The 17,863-nt window shown below is 41.3% G+C and overlaps 1 protein-coding gene across 2 annotated transcripts; it reads right to left on the bottom strand.

Moving 5' to 3' along the window:
• Positions 1 to 3,500: 3,500 nt before the first annotated feature.
• Positions 3,501 to 10,024, bottom strand: gorab (golgin, rab6-interacting). Of its 2 annotated transcripts, none has more exons than XM_069141987.1 (5): positions 9,809 to 10,024; positions 9,447 to 9,729; positions 8,258 to 8,359; positions 8,037 to 8,177; positions 3,501 to 6,594 (listed from the first exon to the last, which is right to left on the bottom strand). In XM_069141987.1, the coding sequence occupies exons 1-5, from the start codon at positions 9,870 to 9,872 to the stop codon at positions 6,144 to 6,146; spliced, it is 1,041 nt and encodes a 346-aa protein (XP_068998088.1). In that variant the 5' UTR covers positions 9,873 to 10,024; the 3' UTR covers positions 3,501 to 6,143. The 2 variants fall into 2 exon arrangements, with proteins under 2 accessions (XP_068998088.1, XP_068998089.1); XM_069141988.1 differs by having other exon boundaries at positions 9,818 to 10,024.
• Positions 10,025 to 17,863: the final 7,839 nt, after the last annotated feature.

Genomic DNA, 17,863 nt, shown 5'->3' with positions numbered 1-17,863 from the left:
AGACTCAGACTTTACATTTAACATCTCATTTCCTTTTCTTTTCTTTTTTTAATTCCTTTCAAAAGTTGCAAACTTTCTGCTCCTCGAAAACAAACTCAACTTTCTCCGTTTATCTGATGAAACACGAACATCTTCTAAAATGTGACGTGAAAACTGCTCCTCGTCTTCCAGCTGCATTAAAATGCCGCTTCATGCTCTAAATGTTGATTCTGATCAATCTTCTGGAGTTTCCTCCGCTTTTAAATGCAAGATTTGGACTTTGTGGTATTTTCAAATTAAAATACCACAAATACCAGCCGTCAATCAAATTAAAATAAAAGGTCCCCTCTTGGTCTTAATGTGTTTTCTCGGTGCAGTGTTGGGCTCCCGGTGTTGAGGATGATGATGATGATGATGATGGTGACGGTCCCGGGCCGCCTTACCGCCGCCTCGCCCCCCCCCATGCTGATTGGAGCAGCGTCCTGTTTTATTTCCCTAATTGGGGAGTAAATGCCCCCCTTGTTGACGCTCCACATCCGGATGGGGGGGGGGGGGGGGGGGGGGGGGGGGCATGTTGCAGACACGCTGCAGGTCTCTCCTTCAGACGACCCTGAGCTGATTGCAGGCACCAAGTCACGAGACAACAACCGCAGAGGTCACGTGACCTGCTGCGGGCTGAGGACGCGTTAAACATGCAGAAAATAATAATCTCTTAAACATGTAAATAAATCTGCACGTGCAGGGCAACGTGCAATTAATACTATCTTGAGGTTGATTATTTCATATTTATATTTATGCACTTTTTATAGATCAATATTGTTTTTAATTGTTTTACAGCAGCAGACAGTCAGAGTTGCTTTGTAGAGTCGGTTTTTTGCAGTTAATAAAATGATGACCTAAAGGAAGCACGTGCATGATTACAGGTCACACACGGCAGTTCTCATAATAATTCAGTGACTCTAAAGCTGAAATAATGAATTTTACGTTGTAAAAAATGCTCATTAAGTCGCTCTGCTTCAGTAAACTTTTACATGTAATAAAGCTCTTTATATTTCCACGGTGCTGTTACCTTTACGTGGATCTGTTTAGGGCACTACATCTAAGACCTCTGGTTTTAAAGTAAAACACTTTCTATTTATTCTGGTTGCACTTTGACGTCTGACTTTTATTTAGTTCCCTCCCAGAGATAAAAAAAAATAATAAAATAAAATAAGAGTCTTAAACAGAATTTAAGGTGCTTAATTAAACAATTAATAAAATTAAACAAAATATAAATATTAAAATGAAGGCAGTTGAAAAACAGCCTCTTTAAAAAGGTTGAAATATTGCAATAATAAAAATAAAACGTGATGGTTTAATGTGTGTTGACGTGTGTCTCGTTGTGGGAGTGTGTTGTGTTGTGTTGTGTTGTGTTGTGTTGTGTTGTGTGTGTTGTGTTGTGTTGTGTGTTGTGTGTTTGTGTCCCTCCGCACGTTTTAACGACTCGTCGTGTTGTTTCTATTGTTGCTCCGCTGTGACTGTAAACGGTTCTGTGGTGCTCCGACATAAAACACCAATCTGCTCCTGATTAAAACAACACGGAGAGTTTACAGAGCAAGTGGCCGTGTGAGATTAATTCAGCCGCGCTGACTCATTATTACAAAACCCCGAAATCCAGCAGAGAACCGCAACCGGGGCTCTTTACAGCTCATCAGCACAACCCGGGGGGGAGCTGCTCCGTCTTCTCACGTTTGGGGTCACATATTTGTGCACGTTTGATCGTTAGGGTAAATCAACTTTCTTTAAATAGAAATAAAGGCCTATGTAACTATTTCACTTTTAAAAAAAGGTGATTTTTGTTTTATTTTTACCCTCAAATTTTTTTTCCTTCAAAAATATTAAAACAATTGTGTCGTTAAACGAACTCCGTTAAAATTTCGTTCATATTTTTGTTTAAAGTGCAGAATTTCCTATTTATTTAGCGGATTTGTACATTTTGAATCCAGTGGAGGCTTTTTATGGTGAATGACTATAATTCGGCTGCAATAATAGATGCTTAAATCAGACGGGAGGTTTGGGATAATGGTTATTAAATATTAAACATAATTTATCGCTCCAAAAAAAGCGTCCAAACGCGCCTCTCGGACTCTCCGCTTCCTGCCGCTCCTCAGACTCACCGAGGTGGGAGTTCAGAGTTCAGCTGATGCGGAGGTGAAGCTCGGCTTCTCCAGATGGCTCAGAGACTTTCAGGGAAAGAAAAGAAAAGAAAAGAAAAGAAAAGAAAAGAAAAGAAAAGAAAGAAAGAAGTTGATTTGGTTTCTTTTGGTTTTTCTCTTCGGCTCTCGGACTTCTCGGGTTTCAGGGTCTCTGTCGAACCTGTCGGGGGACGCCAGCGCCACATAAATCACACTTTACTTTATAAACCCGCGTTCTCTGAAGTCCACACACACACACACACACACACACACACACACACACACAGTGTTTCTAATGTAGATGTGCTTCGTGCAGTTTGCAGCCGGTTGGAAACCTTCATCGCGGCCTGTCTTCTCATCTTTCTTTGTCCTTTAATCCGGAGCACATTTCTTCTCACAAAGGAGCCTCCGATCGGTTTATCTGAAGGGATCAATGTCTTCTCGTTCCCATTGGAAGCTGCAGCAGCGAGGTGCATGATGGGAAGATGCAGAAGACAATAAACACCCTTTTATCCCATTTGGATAAATATCAGTTTGGCAGGATTGAGATTGTTGTTTTTATTCAGGATGAGTCACTAAACGATTGTTTTATATCGAAGGAAAATGTTGGAAGGAGAATTTTGTTAAAGTAGAAACGGCTGTAAATCAATGAGAAATATACTAAAAAGCCCAATTTATAAAATGAAAGATCAGAAGAGTGAAAAGCCTCCATGGGAACATGACATCATTCTTTTGAGTTGAGGCAACAACTTTAGTTGTTTGAAATTAGATTTATAAAACTGATAAGAGTCTCGTTTGTTGTTCAAATAACTTTTAATTGAACTGAAAAACTTTGTTATTTAATCAAACTCAATCAATTGAATACTTTTCTGATGAAAACACAAATATGTTGTTGTTTTAACACAAATTCAGCAACATTTTCTTTCATCTTAACCAATGTATTATTTTCCATTAAATATAATTTAATTAACTTAAAACGCCACTTAAAATTCTCGGTCCTAAAAACAAGAGGGTCATGTGACACGGATCATCTGGAATAAACTCAACGATTTTGTGTCAGTAGAGATTTAAAGCGACTTTATTCTAAAGAAAACTGTATTTATTGCACAGAAATGTACTTTAAATCTTAAATAATATATAATTATATTTGTGGACTTTTATTCAGAATAGTCTGCTTGCAGGTTTTTCAGGTTGGAACCGATTTCATAAAATTTATAAGCGAGTCAGTGGAGAAGATTTCAACATATTATTTTTTATTTAAATCAATAACGTTCTTCAGATGAGAATCTGATTGAAACAAATATGAAAAATCTTTCAATTTAATTTGAGAAATTATCCAATGCTGGAATATTTTTCAGACTTTTAGGGATCAATTACAAATGAAAATGATCTGAAATATCTTTATTTTGTGCATTAAATTCATCATTTATTAAAAAAATTTGCTAAATTATGGAGAACTACAGTCAGTTAAATATCTACAATATCAAGATTTAATATGTCAGTGAAAAGAAGAATAACGTAGTTTAAACCAATAAAAGTGGAGTAAAAATACTTTAGAGTTTACTTCATTATTTCTAGAAGATGTCAGAACTCACAGGAAGCGACGTTGGTCTCGTGTTTCGGAGCTGAATCGGATCGTTTGGAGGTGAACTCTTCTGCTGAGGACATCAAACGCTGACCTTGGCGGTCCGGCGTGGTGGTGGTGGGGGGGGGGCAGACAGGCGGGCCGGCGGTCCCAATGCCTCGCTCAGCTTCCACCTCCCGACTAATTAAAAAACCTGCTTTTACAGCCCCCCCACCCCCCCATCCCCCTTCAGACGGCCAGATGTGACCGGAGCGCCGTAAAAACTCTCAAAGCGGTTTACAGAAACACTTACTGCACTTTTAAAACTCTCCCGCCGTGTAAATTCCTCCTCAGACCACGAGCAGATAACTCATCCCGGACAGAACACACCAACGTATACTTTACACTTTATTTTAGTAAGATATCCCACTGTAGTGTACATCCAAATATCAGCGGATTTAATATTTACCCCATTTAAATACCTCTTTAAACACTTCGGAGTTTTTACGCTACATTACAGTTGTGAGTAATTTGTGATAGCTCGTTCTGGAAGCATCCGTACGTACGTTGGCGGTGATCGTCTTACCGTCCGGGAGGCCCGCCGCCGCCGCCGCCACCACCGCCGCCGCCGCCGCCACCGCCCTCCTCGGGAAGTCGACGGGATCCATCGCTCACGACTTCACCACAAAAACAGACAATCAGAAACATCTTTCCTGCTCACGGAGCAGACGGAGGGAACAGATGGAAGATGTCGTTCTGGTTCTGATCCGTCCTGCAGGATCACAAACACTCACGGCTGCAGAGACATTTAAAAACACCAAAACTACAAATGCTTTTTACCCTGAAAGCTTTCAACAGAAGAACACAGATCTCCGTCTGAAACCATCTGATCAAACCTGCAGCGGTGGAACGTAACCGAACGTTTACTCGAGTACGACAGCTTACAAAGATGATCCATAACCAACATTAAAATGTTCCGTGAAGTCGTATTTCAGTCGTTTCTATAACCCCATTTCCAAAATAAAAAGTTCGGACGCTGTGTAAAATGTAAAAAAAACCAGAATGTGATGATTTGCACATCATGTTGAACCCGTATTTAATTGAAAATAGACTAAAGATAAAATAACAAATGTCAAAATTAAGAAATTTTGTTGTTTTATGAAAAGTATTTCCTCATTTTGAATTTGATGGCAGCAACACGTCCTCAAAGAAAGTTGTGACAGGGTCATGTTTACCACTGTGTTTTAGCAACACTCTGTAAACGTTTGGGAACTGAGGAGACCAGTTGCTAGAGTTTTGAGAGTGAAATGTGGTCCCATTCATAGAAAATTGCACAATCGTGAAACGAAAAAATACGACAAAGGATACACGAGGAGCGGCTGAAATCCTCCATCAGGCAAGAACGGGACCACATTTCACTTTCAAAACTGCAGAAACTGGTCTCCTCAGTTCCCAAATGTTTACAGAGTGTTGTTAAAACACAGTGGTAAACATGCTCTTGTCCCAACTTTTTAAAAAACATGTTGCTGCCATCAAATTCAAAATGAGCAGATATTTTTCATAAAACATTAAAATTTCTCCGTTTCAACATTTGATATTTTGTCTTTGGTCTATTTTCAGTTAAATGTCATTTAAATTAGATTTTTATTTATATTTTAAACAGCGTCCCAACTTTTTTTGTTTGAAAAAGGGTTGTATTTCATAAATATTTCAAATCGTATTTGAGTACTTTAACTTGTGAAACTTTCAGTACATTCTGATGTACTTCTACTTGTACTCGAGTATTTTTTCTTGGCGTTGTTGCTGCTTCGACTTCAGTAAACGATTTCCTTCCATCACTCCACATCTGAACACCTTCTTTGGTAAAACTGATAAAAAAAACAACCCTGCAGAACAATTTGACTAATTACAGAAACGGATGTTTGGAGGAAACAGAAAGCTGCTTTTTAGAAACTGTAGATTGAACTCAGCGTCTTCGCCGGCTGTCAGCGACACAACGATGGTTTTAATATTTTTATGGCTCGATTCATGTATAAAAAAGAAAAGAAAAAAGAAAAGATTTCTTTCTAACTTCATCATTATAGAAGTTTTCCTGTCGGAGAAACATTCGACTGATTCAGGTTTCTGATGAGAAAGATGCTGAATCGAGATAAATCAGATCAGATCACGGAAATGTGGAAATAGTTTGTTTGTAAAGTCGCTGAGAATAAACACCAAGTCTGACTAAAGAAACCTGATTTAAATCAGGTTTTGTCTTTGAGTTTTGAATCGTGAATCTCCTGCAGGATTAATTCTCCACCTGTGACGCCTGGAGAGCTGAGAAACTGTTTGTTTCCTGTTTCCTTCAAAATAAAAGCATTTAGTTGTATAAGAAAGTGATTTTGAGAACAGGAGTGTTTGATGTTGAGGAGTCGCTCCTCTGTGGATCAGGAGGCCTCCGTCCCTCCCTGCAGACAGTCTCCTGGTGTTTCAGCCTCCTGCTCGGTCCCCGACGCTCCAATCGCCTCCTGCTGCTCCTCCTGGACGGCTCCTCCCTTCTCCTCCTTCACAGCCTCCTCCTCCACCTCCTCTCCTCCACAGTCTTTGCTCGATGGCACCGCTTCCTCCTGATTCTCCACCGAACCGTTTCCCTTGTCCCTCCTCCTCCTCGTCTTCTCCTCCTCCTCCTCCTCCTCCTCCCTCAGCTTCTCCAGCTCCTCCTCGGTGGCCTGCAGCTGCAGCTGCTCCATCAGCTCCTCCAGCTTGTGGGCCTTTCGCTGCTCGTTCTGCTGGATGATGGCGTAGAGGTGCTCCGTCAGCTGCTCCTTCACCTCCGTCTTCTTGTGCAGGTCCAGTTTGGCCGTCACGTACTCGGCCTCCGCCTTCTCGTAGCGCTTCCTGTTTACAAACAAACAAACAAACAAAAACAATCAGGAACACAAAGAGTAAACTCATCGTTTTTATGCCGTGTTGTATTTTTCATCTTCCTGTGACAGAAGTCTGTTGATGAAAGATTCATCAGCTCCTTTTAGGAAACATTTTCACCCACTTTTTGTCTAAATTTATCCACTTAAAGAGTCGTAAATTAAATCAGAACATTTATTTTCTTCATGAGAGAAATAATCCTGAAAAGTTCCTTAAAATTAGAGACAGTTTTAAGTATTTTTTGGGGATTATTTTAAGGACTATTTTTGGACGACTCCGGTCCATTTTGCATCGTTTAGATCAGAAATATACAATATTCTCCGGCTTGGGCTTTTTTTAATGGGAGGATTTATTTGATTTTTTGATATTTATTTTAAATATATTTTGAAGCAGAGCTCAACTGGTGGCTGATTTTAATCAGTTAATATGACGTTTTACAGATAAATCTGTATCTGCAGTCATCTCTGATATTAAAACAGAACATGATGCAGAAAAAGATGCTGTGGACTTTAATTTCTTTAAAATGTTTTTATAGTTATTCACTAATCTCTCAAAAGTTCATTGTTTCAGTGTAATATTGACATTTTGGACTATGAAGTTCATTATTAAAATATTAATTATCATGAATTTCCAGATGAATAGATGATGTAATAATTGTTAGCTTGCTTTTTTTTTTTTTACTGTTGATAAATTTGGTGTCTTAAAATATTAAATTTCTGAAAACCTCTATTTCCTTGAAGAATTAAAGTTTGTGTGTCTGCGTGGATCCTCTGAAGAACCGGATCCTCGCTGAGAGAACGAAGCAGAACCACGTCAAACATTTTCTAAAGTCTCGTTTTCAGGTTGCATCTCCACGACCGACTAAACGAGAACAATCGTTTAATATTTTCACGCAAACATCTGTAACGACAGCGGAGGAGTCGCAGCTCCATCATCCGGCTCCCTGGAGGGTCAGACAGCAGCTGCAGGGGGCGCTGTTTCCCCGGACTGAAGGTACATTAACAGAATGATGCCTGCTGACTGATTTAATGTTTGACAGCAGCTCAGGAGGTCATAGGTCAACGAACCTCAGAGGAGCTTTAAAAAAAAAAAAATCCAGTCATCGATAGAATAATTTCGTGTATTAATGTGCTGCTGTGTTTGTGACGCAGCCGCCGCTCTGAGGTATTGAGCGAAGCCCCGCCCACATAGCTTTATCTGATTGGTTACACCTCAAGAGAAACGGCCAATCAGACGGCGGATGTTGCAGAAAACACCGCAATCATGTCATATTTGCTCCTTTTTAAGAGTTTAATAACAGTTTAATAAAAGTTGGTCTCACCCCGAAGCGACTGGTTAAATAAAGTCAAATAAAGGAGCGTTAAAATAACTCTTCCGTCTCCTCACGGTTTCATGAAGAAGCAGCGAGTTGTTACCTGGCGGCCGTGTATTCCCAGCTCGCCTGCTCGATCCGCCCCCTCAGGATGCCGATGTCGTTGGACACCATGTCGTCGAGGGCCTGCAGCTCCTTCTGGATCCTCCTGAGCTTCACCGCTTCGGCCTGCGTCTGTTTGGACCTGAGCGGGAACACGAAACACCGTCAGGATCATTTTCCAGCCGCCGCCGACGACGAGTCGCTCTTCGATCGCTCGCTCACTTCTCAGCGATGGTTTTGGCCAGAAGAGCTTTCTTGCGTTTGTTGGTCTCCTCGATGACTTTCTGCTCGAGCTGCAGCTGCTCCAGACGCGTCTTCTCCCGCCTGCGATCACACGCACAATCAATTCAATGGGTTTAAATTTAAAAAAAGACAACAGAAAAAAAGACTTTATCTCCATTGCTTCTGTTTGAAGAAGATTCGATTCACATCAAACTGGAAGGAACTTTTTTTTAGAAGATTATTTAACTCCTGCAGAAATTATGTTTTGATATCAGATCTCAGTTTTTCCATCTTCGATCTAAAGTGATAAAAATGAACCAGTTGGTTAGTTTAAATCCAACTTTTCCACCAACTGAACCTCCAACGAGGAGTCGGTGCTGCATTTATACTTTGTTGGGGTTTTTGACTCATAAAAAGCATGAATGATCATGAATGATCGAGAATGATCGAGAATGATCGAGAATGATCGAGAATGATCGAGAATGATCATGAATGATCGTGAATGATCGAGAATGATCATGAATGATCGTGAATGATCATGAATGATCATGAATGATCATGAATGATCGAGAATGATCGAGAATGATCATGAATGATCGTGAATGATCGAGAATGATCATGAATGATCGTGAATGATCGAGAATGATCATGAATGATCGAGAATGATCATGAATGATCATGAATGATCATGAATGATCGAGAATGATCATGAATGATCGTGAATGATCGAGAATGATCATGAATGATCGTGAATGATCGAGAATGATCATGAATGATCATGAATGATCGTGAATGATCGTGAATGATGACTCCTTGAATTAGAGTTATGACAGTTTGAGTTCAGATGTGTGTTCTGTGAATGTTAGTGATCTATTATCTGTCTGACACACCTGCTGATGCTCCTTAATTAAAGCAGCCTTGTTTCCTTTATTTACACATTTGGTCCTTTTTCCTCCTCGTCTGTTTCTCGCTGTGATTTAAGCATCATCATTCCTCACATCAGTGAATCTGTAATCCACCTCGTGGTTTATCGATTGGTTTGAACTAGCAGCACCTGATCAAACAGATTAAACCAGGATGAACTGACCTGGATGTCTTAATTCTGCTCCTGTGAAACAGGTCCAGGTGTAACAACACGTCATGTTTAATATATGAATATATTATTCATATAATAAGGAGTCATACTGACATTTCCACCTGTTGCTTCTCCAGCTCTCTGACAGGCGGGGGCTCCTCTTCCTCCGCAGCCGCCTGCTGCTGGTTTCCATTCGGCCTCGTCTCCGGTGTGGCGGCCGGAGCTCCGGGCCCGGCGGCGGGCCGAGGCTCTTCCTTCGGCGGCGGTTCGGCGAGCTGTTGGTCCGGCGGAAGGCCAGCGGACCCGGCGGCTGCTGCGGCGACCTGCAGGGCTTTCTCCCGCTGGAACTGCTGCCGATTCCGGCCGGCTGGAGCCGCCTTCCGTCCGCGCGCTGCGTCTGGAAAATAAATAAAAGGCGGTCATGTCCCGCGGAGCGAGACGTCACCCGGAAACAGCGCGGGAACCGGGTCCGGTACCGGAGTCACCTGTCTGCTGCATCCTCCGCAGCTCCGCTTCAGAAAAACCCGCCCAGCCGCTCATTTCTCCGGCGTCACACCGATCAAACACCCCCGAACCCGATGGCGGAGCTCATCCGTGCGGGAAACCTTCAGATGATTGAAAAAGTTTCAGATTTACACTCAAACTTTATGAAACTCTCAACGACGCCGCCATCTCTGTTGTTTATTGCTGCCACGTCAAGGACCCCGAAATAAAAAGAGACCGGCGCCGGTGTCGTCCCGGATATGGCCTGAACTAAAAGAAAAACTAACATTAGGTTCAAAAAAGATAATAACATTTTACAGTCTAATATCACAAACAAATATGAACAGACAAAAGTTGACGCATTTATTTGTTTTATTTGGTAAAGAAAATATAACTTTGCAGATGAAAATAGAGAAGGCATATTTGTGGTGTGCTACACAGCCGCTCCGTGGATCTCCTCAGAAAGAGTTGGGTGTAAATAGGATTGTGGCTTTTTAAGGCTGAGATTTAGATTATGGTTTTATTTTTATTTGATCAGATTAAAATCAGATAATACTTTAAAAATAAACTGAGTAATCACGACATAAAAAAAATTGTTAGCATTCTGCATCATTAAAAAAAAAAAATAAAATAAAATAAAATATATATATATATATATATATATATATATATATATATATATATATTTGATGAGGCTGACAAATTATTGAGTGTGTTAACTTCATTTTTCAATGCGTATAGTTTCCATTAATTCCCCATCCACTGCCTCCCCACCAGATCTTCAAAGGGTTGCCGGCCGGTGGTGGATCAAAGGTTAATTAAAGAACCACTTCATGGGAAAGCTGCATGAAATTTAAGTGGTTGTTCTGCAAAGTGGAGGGATAGACGCCCTGTCGTCAGAGCGGGGCTGATTTAATTTGTGTTTTTTATGATTAAAATTAACTTGAAATTTCTCACTTATATCTTTCTGCTTTTACATAATTGATTACATCTCTTTTTTCTAATTCTGTCCACAGGAAATATTTAAAAGTTGCGTGTTCACACACTACTGTTGTCGTCTCTGTCGGAGGTCAAGGTGAGGTCTGTGGACAGGAAACAGGACGTGAAAGGTATATTTCAGTCCCATTTGATTTATTTTTGTGTTGCACATCTCATCCTGCATCATCATCACGACACCGTTGTTTCTCACAGTAATTGCTCGATGTAAAGACATGCAGCGGCCCAAAAAAACCCCCAAAAAAACAATGACCTCTGCTTGGCAACTAATAAAAAAAAGTGGCCTCCACATCTTTTTTGCATCTGGGGGCCAATTATGTGCGAGTTAAAAGGCAAAACACCTCAGGAGGGCATAAATCGCCGGCAGAGTGGAGACAGAGGAAGGCATGGAGGCCAGATGGCAGCGAGGGAGAGACACCGAGTGTTCTGGTGCCGAGGACGGGACGGATAGCCAGAGGGACCACATGGCTCATTACTGAGGTGACCTAGCGGGGTCAGAGGTTTGTGGGGGGGGGGTATAACCCCCCCCTCTGTAGGAACGGGTAACGGCGATAGGAGAGGAGGAGGTTACCATGACGACTCGGCTCGGTTCAGAAGTTCAGATCTGTCGTCCACGTGTGTCGAGGCACGTTTTTTTCCAGGAACCAGAAAAAAAAGTTCTTCGACTGTTTAATCTGAAGTTAGTTTATACGCGAGGTAACCATGGCGATCAATTGTGTAAAACATTTGGAACATTAGCTGGATGACCAGTGATGTGACTTCACAAACTGCTCCTCTAATTAATCAAAGCGTCCGCCCTCGAAATCACTTTAAAAGTCTTTAACTGGTGTTTTTATAAGTTGTGTTTTTATTTCCAATCGTTTCTCAAAGTAGACAAAAGTTATTTCAGATGTTCAGGTTTCTTCTCATTGATATCTGTTTCTTCAACAGATTCTGGGTTTGACCCACAGACTGAATATAAAAGTATTCGTAGCTTCCAGGTCTGCAAAATGAGGCCTTAAGCTGCAATACCAGCGAGTGCCACTAGAGGTCGGCTCCAAAAAGCCTCCGGCTCCATAGACTCCCATTCAACTTCTCTCATCAAATCCAAAGTGAATAAAATGTGTCCATCAGTTATCTCGGTGTTGTTAGCTAAAGTCACTCCTTCTTATTAGTTTTCTGGAGGTCCATCTGAAAATAATCCCTCATTCATTAGAAAAGAAGATTCAAGAAGACCTGTTTTTGGGGGCGTGTCTGTTTGATTGACAGGCCTGTGGTGCAGTCAGGTTACAGCTATCGGTGGGCGGGACGTAGTATCGTCAGGTTTCCGATCAGATCGGTCAGATCCACCGCTGGCTCCTCCCCCAGCTCATCCAAATATGGTCACTTCCTGCTCCAAAGAATCAGACAGAATCTGAACTGGAGTATGATGTGAATCTGCGGTAGCGATAATAACCACCGTCATGTTGACGGGGCGTCCGAATACATTCGGCTTCATAAGGAACGTTAATTTGTTTTGAATAGTAGGTCGGCTGCTCGTCGTCACCTTCGACCTCACCGCTCGTCCTCAAAGACGCTGAACGTGGTGCTCGTTCCATCCGACAGGAAGCAACGTGAAAAATAAACAGCCCGTCGGAGGAGACGTGCGTCGAGAGAGCCGAAGCCTGGAAGAGATTGAGGATGATTAGAGGTCGAGTTGTTGAGCTGGAAGCTGGAGGAACTTCTTTTCTAATTGAAAGGACGGTGAGTCCACGCTGACCCTTCGGCCTCCGTCCCCCCGTCCAGGTTGGCGCGCCTCGTCTTCGAGCTGCTGTTCTGAATTTGTTCTCTAATTTCTGTCCCTGACCTCTCGTCCCGCCATCTGCAGCCGGTTTGCAGCGCTAACCGGCGGCCTGACATCATGCACGCTGTTTCCCTTTTATCGTTTCCTCTTCGCCCTCGGTGTCTCAGGTTCGGAGTATTTTCCACCAACCTTCTTGTTTTCTCTAGAAAACTCAACTTTTACTGTTTGTGTTTTTATATCTGCTGCCTCTCAACAGTTCTGCGTTTTCAAGCTCTCGAACGTTCACGTTTTCCCCTTTAAATCCTTCCTTCAGTAATTAATAAAAACACTTTTTTTTAAAGTGTTTAGTCGTGTTGAGCCTTTTTCTGAAGACTTTTTTCCAGCTGACCTGCAGACGAGTTGCTGGACAAACACTGTTTTCCGCTTTTTCACGAGCTGCGTCCGTGATTTTAACACTTTATTCTGCTGCTGAAACATTAATGACCATTACGAGGTCAAAGAACGCTCTTAAATTTCATTATTTAATACTTTTCATACTATTATATGGTGCACAAGTTTTTCTCGCCATTTATCGAATACACCGATGCAGTAACGGCCCAACGATGGCGACAAAGAAATATTTGATCCGTCTATAAAAGATGAGGATAAAGTGATGATTAGTGCTTTTTTTTTTTTTTTTTTTTTTTTTTTTTTTAAAGTATTAATCTGACAGCGTTTAGTTTGCACTTGTAATTTTGACAGAAACGTCACTACGTCAACGTCCATTGTATTTTTTGAGTTTACCGGACTGATGTGATTGAAAACAACAAAAATCTGCTGTTTTTTGCAGATTGTTTAACTGGAATTTATCTTACGAAAGCAAAACTTTTGTATTACGTCATCAACCATGAAGCCTCGCGTTATTGTTTTTAAAGCTGCATTATTCAATCAAATTAAAAAATATCAAACAGTCGAGGTCCTCTGCAAATGTTTTAAAGATTATTTACCTGAAATTGAATGAGACAAAGTAAAAACTGTGCTGTATTTTTATTTTTTATTACTTGCCAGAAAACAAGTTGAGCTAAATTTGACGAAAACATGTCTTGCAGCTTTTTGGACGTCCCGTCGTCACAGTGGGACTGAAATTAAAAACTTCTGCAGGACGGTTTTGAACTCTTAAATCAGGATGTAGATAAACTTTCTGTCCAAACGCCAGTTCGACATGAAAGTCCTCCTAAAATGAAGTACGTGTATTTTTAACGTTGGACGACGCCGGCGAGCTGCTTCCACCTGCTTCCAGTCTTTATGCTAAGCTAGATAACTGCTACGCTCTTCACTTGCACATTTCGAGGTGAGGTATGCGGTTCAGGAGGTCATCTCGTCCTGCCCCCCCCCCCCAAAAAAAAAAAAGAAAAAAAAAGAAAAGAAAAAAGGCCCGTTTCTTCCCCGAGACGTGTGATTAACCAAAGTGACGGCGTGCTGGACACGCTCGCCGACGCCGGCAGGTTATTGGCTGAGCCGGGGAGTGTTTTGACTCGCCGCTGACCCCGGCTGAACCCGACTCAAACACAGGCAGAATGTTTGGGGCTTTTTAAAACAGGCAATCACACGTGATGACAACTGATTCATCAGGCCTGCAGCTCTGCCCAGAAAAATCCCCATAAAAAGGCGCTCGATCGCAAGAAGCTCATTAGGAGGGAAAATGTGGTCTCCAACACCAGAGCTCAAATAAAGATACAGCTGTCTCCAGCATGGCCTCCCAACAATTTGGCTGCAGAATTAGATTCTTAATCAAATTATTTTTAGCTATGGCACATTTAATCCACTGTTGTTTTATTCATTAGCCGTTCCATGAATTCGCCGCGGCTCCGCCGGCCTCGCCGTCTGTCCTGTCGGCCGTTTCCCAGAGTGTAACGCGCACATCTGGACTCGATCAGGCCGAGGGAGGGAGAATGCCCATTAGCCGTCTTCTGGCAATCGGTGGACCCTGTGAACAGCGGTGCCCCGATCTCCCCCGCAGTTTCTGGTAGTCCGGCGCCGTACACGAGCTCCCGCTCGGCCTCGCCACGCCCCGATTTACCTGATTTCATTACGAGGGGGCAACAAAACAAACGGGAGGTTTTTTTTGTTCTGGCAGCGCCGGCGGTACCGAGCTCCCGCCGAGACCAGATTCCATAGATTTATGGCACCAAAGATGTCAACCCTCAGCTGAGTTAATCACATTAAACCCAAAGTATGTGTCGTGTTTGTGGATATGCGAAGCAATAATGACTTATTGTTCCAAATGAGGAAAAAAAAAAAAGCTGTGATAATTACACAAATTTACGACCTGCCCTTGTTGGGCATTTTTAATACCCTTCATAAACAATTACATAAAACTGATTTGATTATTTTGAAAATCTAATTTTATTAGGCTCACTGGATCGGAGACATAAAACAGCACAAAATGTGGGCTGAAACACGAGGTCACGCATTTCAGAGCGAACACCAAGCAGACGAAGAGAAAAGCATTCCTGCAAATAGACTTTTATTAAAAGTAGCAGCCGGTCGGTAAATATTCTCTGGAGCTGTTTTGTTTCTCGAACATCTGCCGTGATTTGATTTAAACTTGTGTTGATTTCTCGTAAAGAGCGTCAGAACTGCGAATAAAGGATGAGGCGACGGCGTGAACCGAGTCCAAAGAATGACACGTTTTTAACGGCGATGAACTCTAAACCCCCCCACCCTCCCCACCCCCCACCGACACCACCGCGACCAAAACCACAACCACCGTCACACACACACACACACACAATGCATTCCCTGAAGTTAACCTAACGTCCACGTTAACCTTAACACGGGGAAAAAAAAAATCTTGTCACATTCCAGAAATACTTTTCTGACATTTTCTAAAATATATTTTATCCCTGCTTTCCAAAAAAACATCATTACTTCCCCAAAATATCCTCAAAGTGTCCCCAAAAATAATTCAACTCACTTTTCCTGAAATGTTATCCAGCTGTTCTCCAAAAAACATCCTTGGGATGAAAGAGCCAGTTTTGTCTTGTTAGAAATAATATTAACAATAATGAGATTATTAAAATAATTCTGTTTATTGTTGGTGGAATATTTGGTAAAAAGAACTGAAGCTTAAAAAGAGTTTTTTTTACACTTGTTCGATCTGATTTGTGAGTTCGTGAGGTCACGGACGGGAGTTTGTGAAACACAAATCAAGGACAGATTGGATCTTTAAATGTCATCGTTAGAGAGAAGCTCAGAGTGGATGGAAATTAAAAACCTGAATGGATTTACAGATGTTAATAAACCGTAAAAACCTGGATCAGATCTTCGCCCTTTATTGAATCTGAGTCAAAACTTTAAACCAATAATGAGTCTTTACTTTCCAAAACTTTCTGCTCACTTTGTCCTCATGTTCTCCAAATATCCTCATTTCCTAACGTACCTCCACTTTTCCAACTTTGTCCCTAAATGTTCTGGTCGTTTCCATTTCCGTTTAAAAAGTCAAAAAAAATTTAAGATTCTTTGAACTTTCCATCTTTTCTTTCAGAGATATTTTCATTGAGTCTGTACGTTTCCAGAACATCTTCACTTCCTCGCATGTTAAAACCTTTTACAATAAAAGTCCTCAAGATGTTTACATGGTAAAACAATTCCCTTCTTTCATTTCAATTCTTAAATATTTTGCCAAATTCAGATGAACAGAAGCTTCGCTGAAACTATTCCAGCATAAAGTCGCATTTTTTGCAAATTTCTGCAACTTTACTTTAGTTTTTTTACATTTAAAACTCACTTAAAATTGTACAAATTACAATGGCAATTTTTGAGAAAATCTGGCGCAAAAATCAAACAATTTTGATCGCAACAATCACGAAAGAAACTCCATGAAATCCTGGAGGTTGTGCTTTCATGCAATTTATTTTTCACAAGTAATTTTATTTTTAGTGCATTTTACTGCTGCATTTTTTTTTTTTTTTTTTACAGAAGTTCAACAGTGTATTTTTAATTCCTTTTACAGCCATGTTGCTCCTCGGAGCTTCACTTGCTGAACAAACCCAGAAAAGGCTCTCTGAGGAGATGCTGAACTGAGAGACGCTGATCAAGATATCCTCCCACAAACACTCAGTTAATGGGATCCAGGGACCCGAGCCGCCAAGCTCTTCCCCTCAGAAACCACCTCCGTATTTTGTGGGCCTGATTCTAAACATCACGACGCATTTCGCTCCGCTTGACAGATTCCTGAGCTGCATCCTGGAACCACAACAGGCCAGCTGATACTGGGAGACTGGGAACGTGGTGGTGCGACACCATGGGAACCAGTTACACAGATACAAAGCACACACATTTATACTGCACACAATACACACACATGTATACCGCACACAATACACACACATGTATACAGCACACAATACACACACATGTATACAGCACACAATACACACATGTATACAGCACACAATACACACACATGTATACCGCACACAATACACACACATGTATACAGCACACAATACACACACATGTATACAGCACACAATACACACATGTATACAGCACACAATACACACACATGTATACCGCACACAATACACACATTTATACTGCACACAATACACACACATGTATACCGCACACAATACACACACACACACACACACACACACACACACACACACACACACACACACACACACTGCAGCAGGCGCTCGGTATGTGTTTATCTGGTGTATTTCTGCACATGAACTGGAAAGCCGTACTAGTTTGGAATGATAATTTTAATTTAATTGAAACTTAACAATTAAAGTCAAGTGAAATCTGTCAAATAGTTTTGTGTCTTATGTGTCCGAATAGTTTTTTTGCTCACTGGATATAAAATGGTAGAAATTAGTGAATTAGTGACAAAAATGTTTTTGTCAGGGATACGAAAGTAGTATCTAGGAAATATTCAGATATCTAGGAAGTATTCAGATATCTAGGAAGTATTCAGATGTCTAGGAAATATTCAGATATCTAGGAAGTATTCAGATATTTAGGAAGTATTCAGATATTTAGGAAGTATTCAGATATCTAGGAAGTATTCAGATGTCTAGGAAGTATTCAGATATCTAGGAAGTATTCAGAGTGTCGTCTCTTCATCAACGTCAGATCAGGAGACACCAGGTGGGTTTTCTTTGTGTCACCGTGAATTCGTCCCCCAGAGTCAGACTGTCAATACCGAGTTTCACTGGAACCTTCTGAGGGGAAAACATTCACTGAAACACCACCTGCTCCTCAAAACTTTTACTAAACTTAGGATGCAGTAGACAAGGGC

The sequence above is a fragment of the Embiotoca jacksoni genome, unplaced genomic scaffold (genome assembly GCF_022577435.1).
Source record: "Embiotoca jacksoni isolate LCO1_2020_lvr unplaced genomic scaffold, fEmbJac1.0.p SCAF_94, whole genome shotgun sequence".
Lineage (NCBI taxonomy): Eukaryota > Metazoa > Chordata > Actinopteri > Embiotocidae > Embiotoca > Embiotoca jacksoni.
This window is presented reverse-complemented; position numbering and strand designations above follow the sequence as displayed.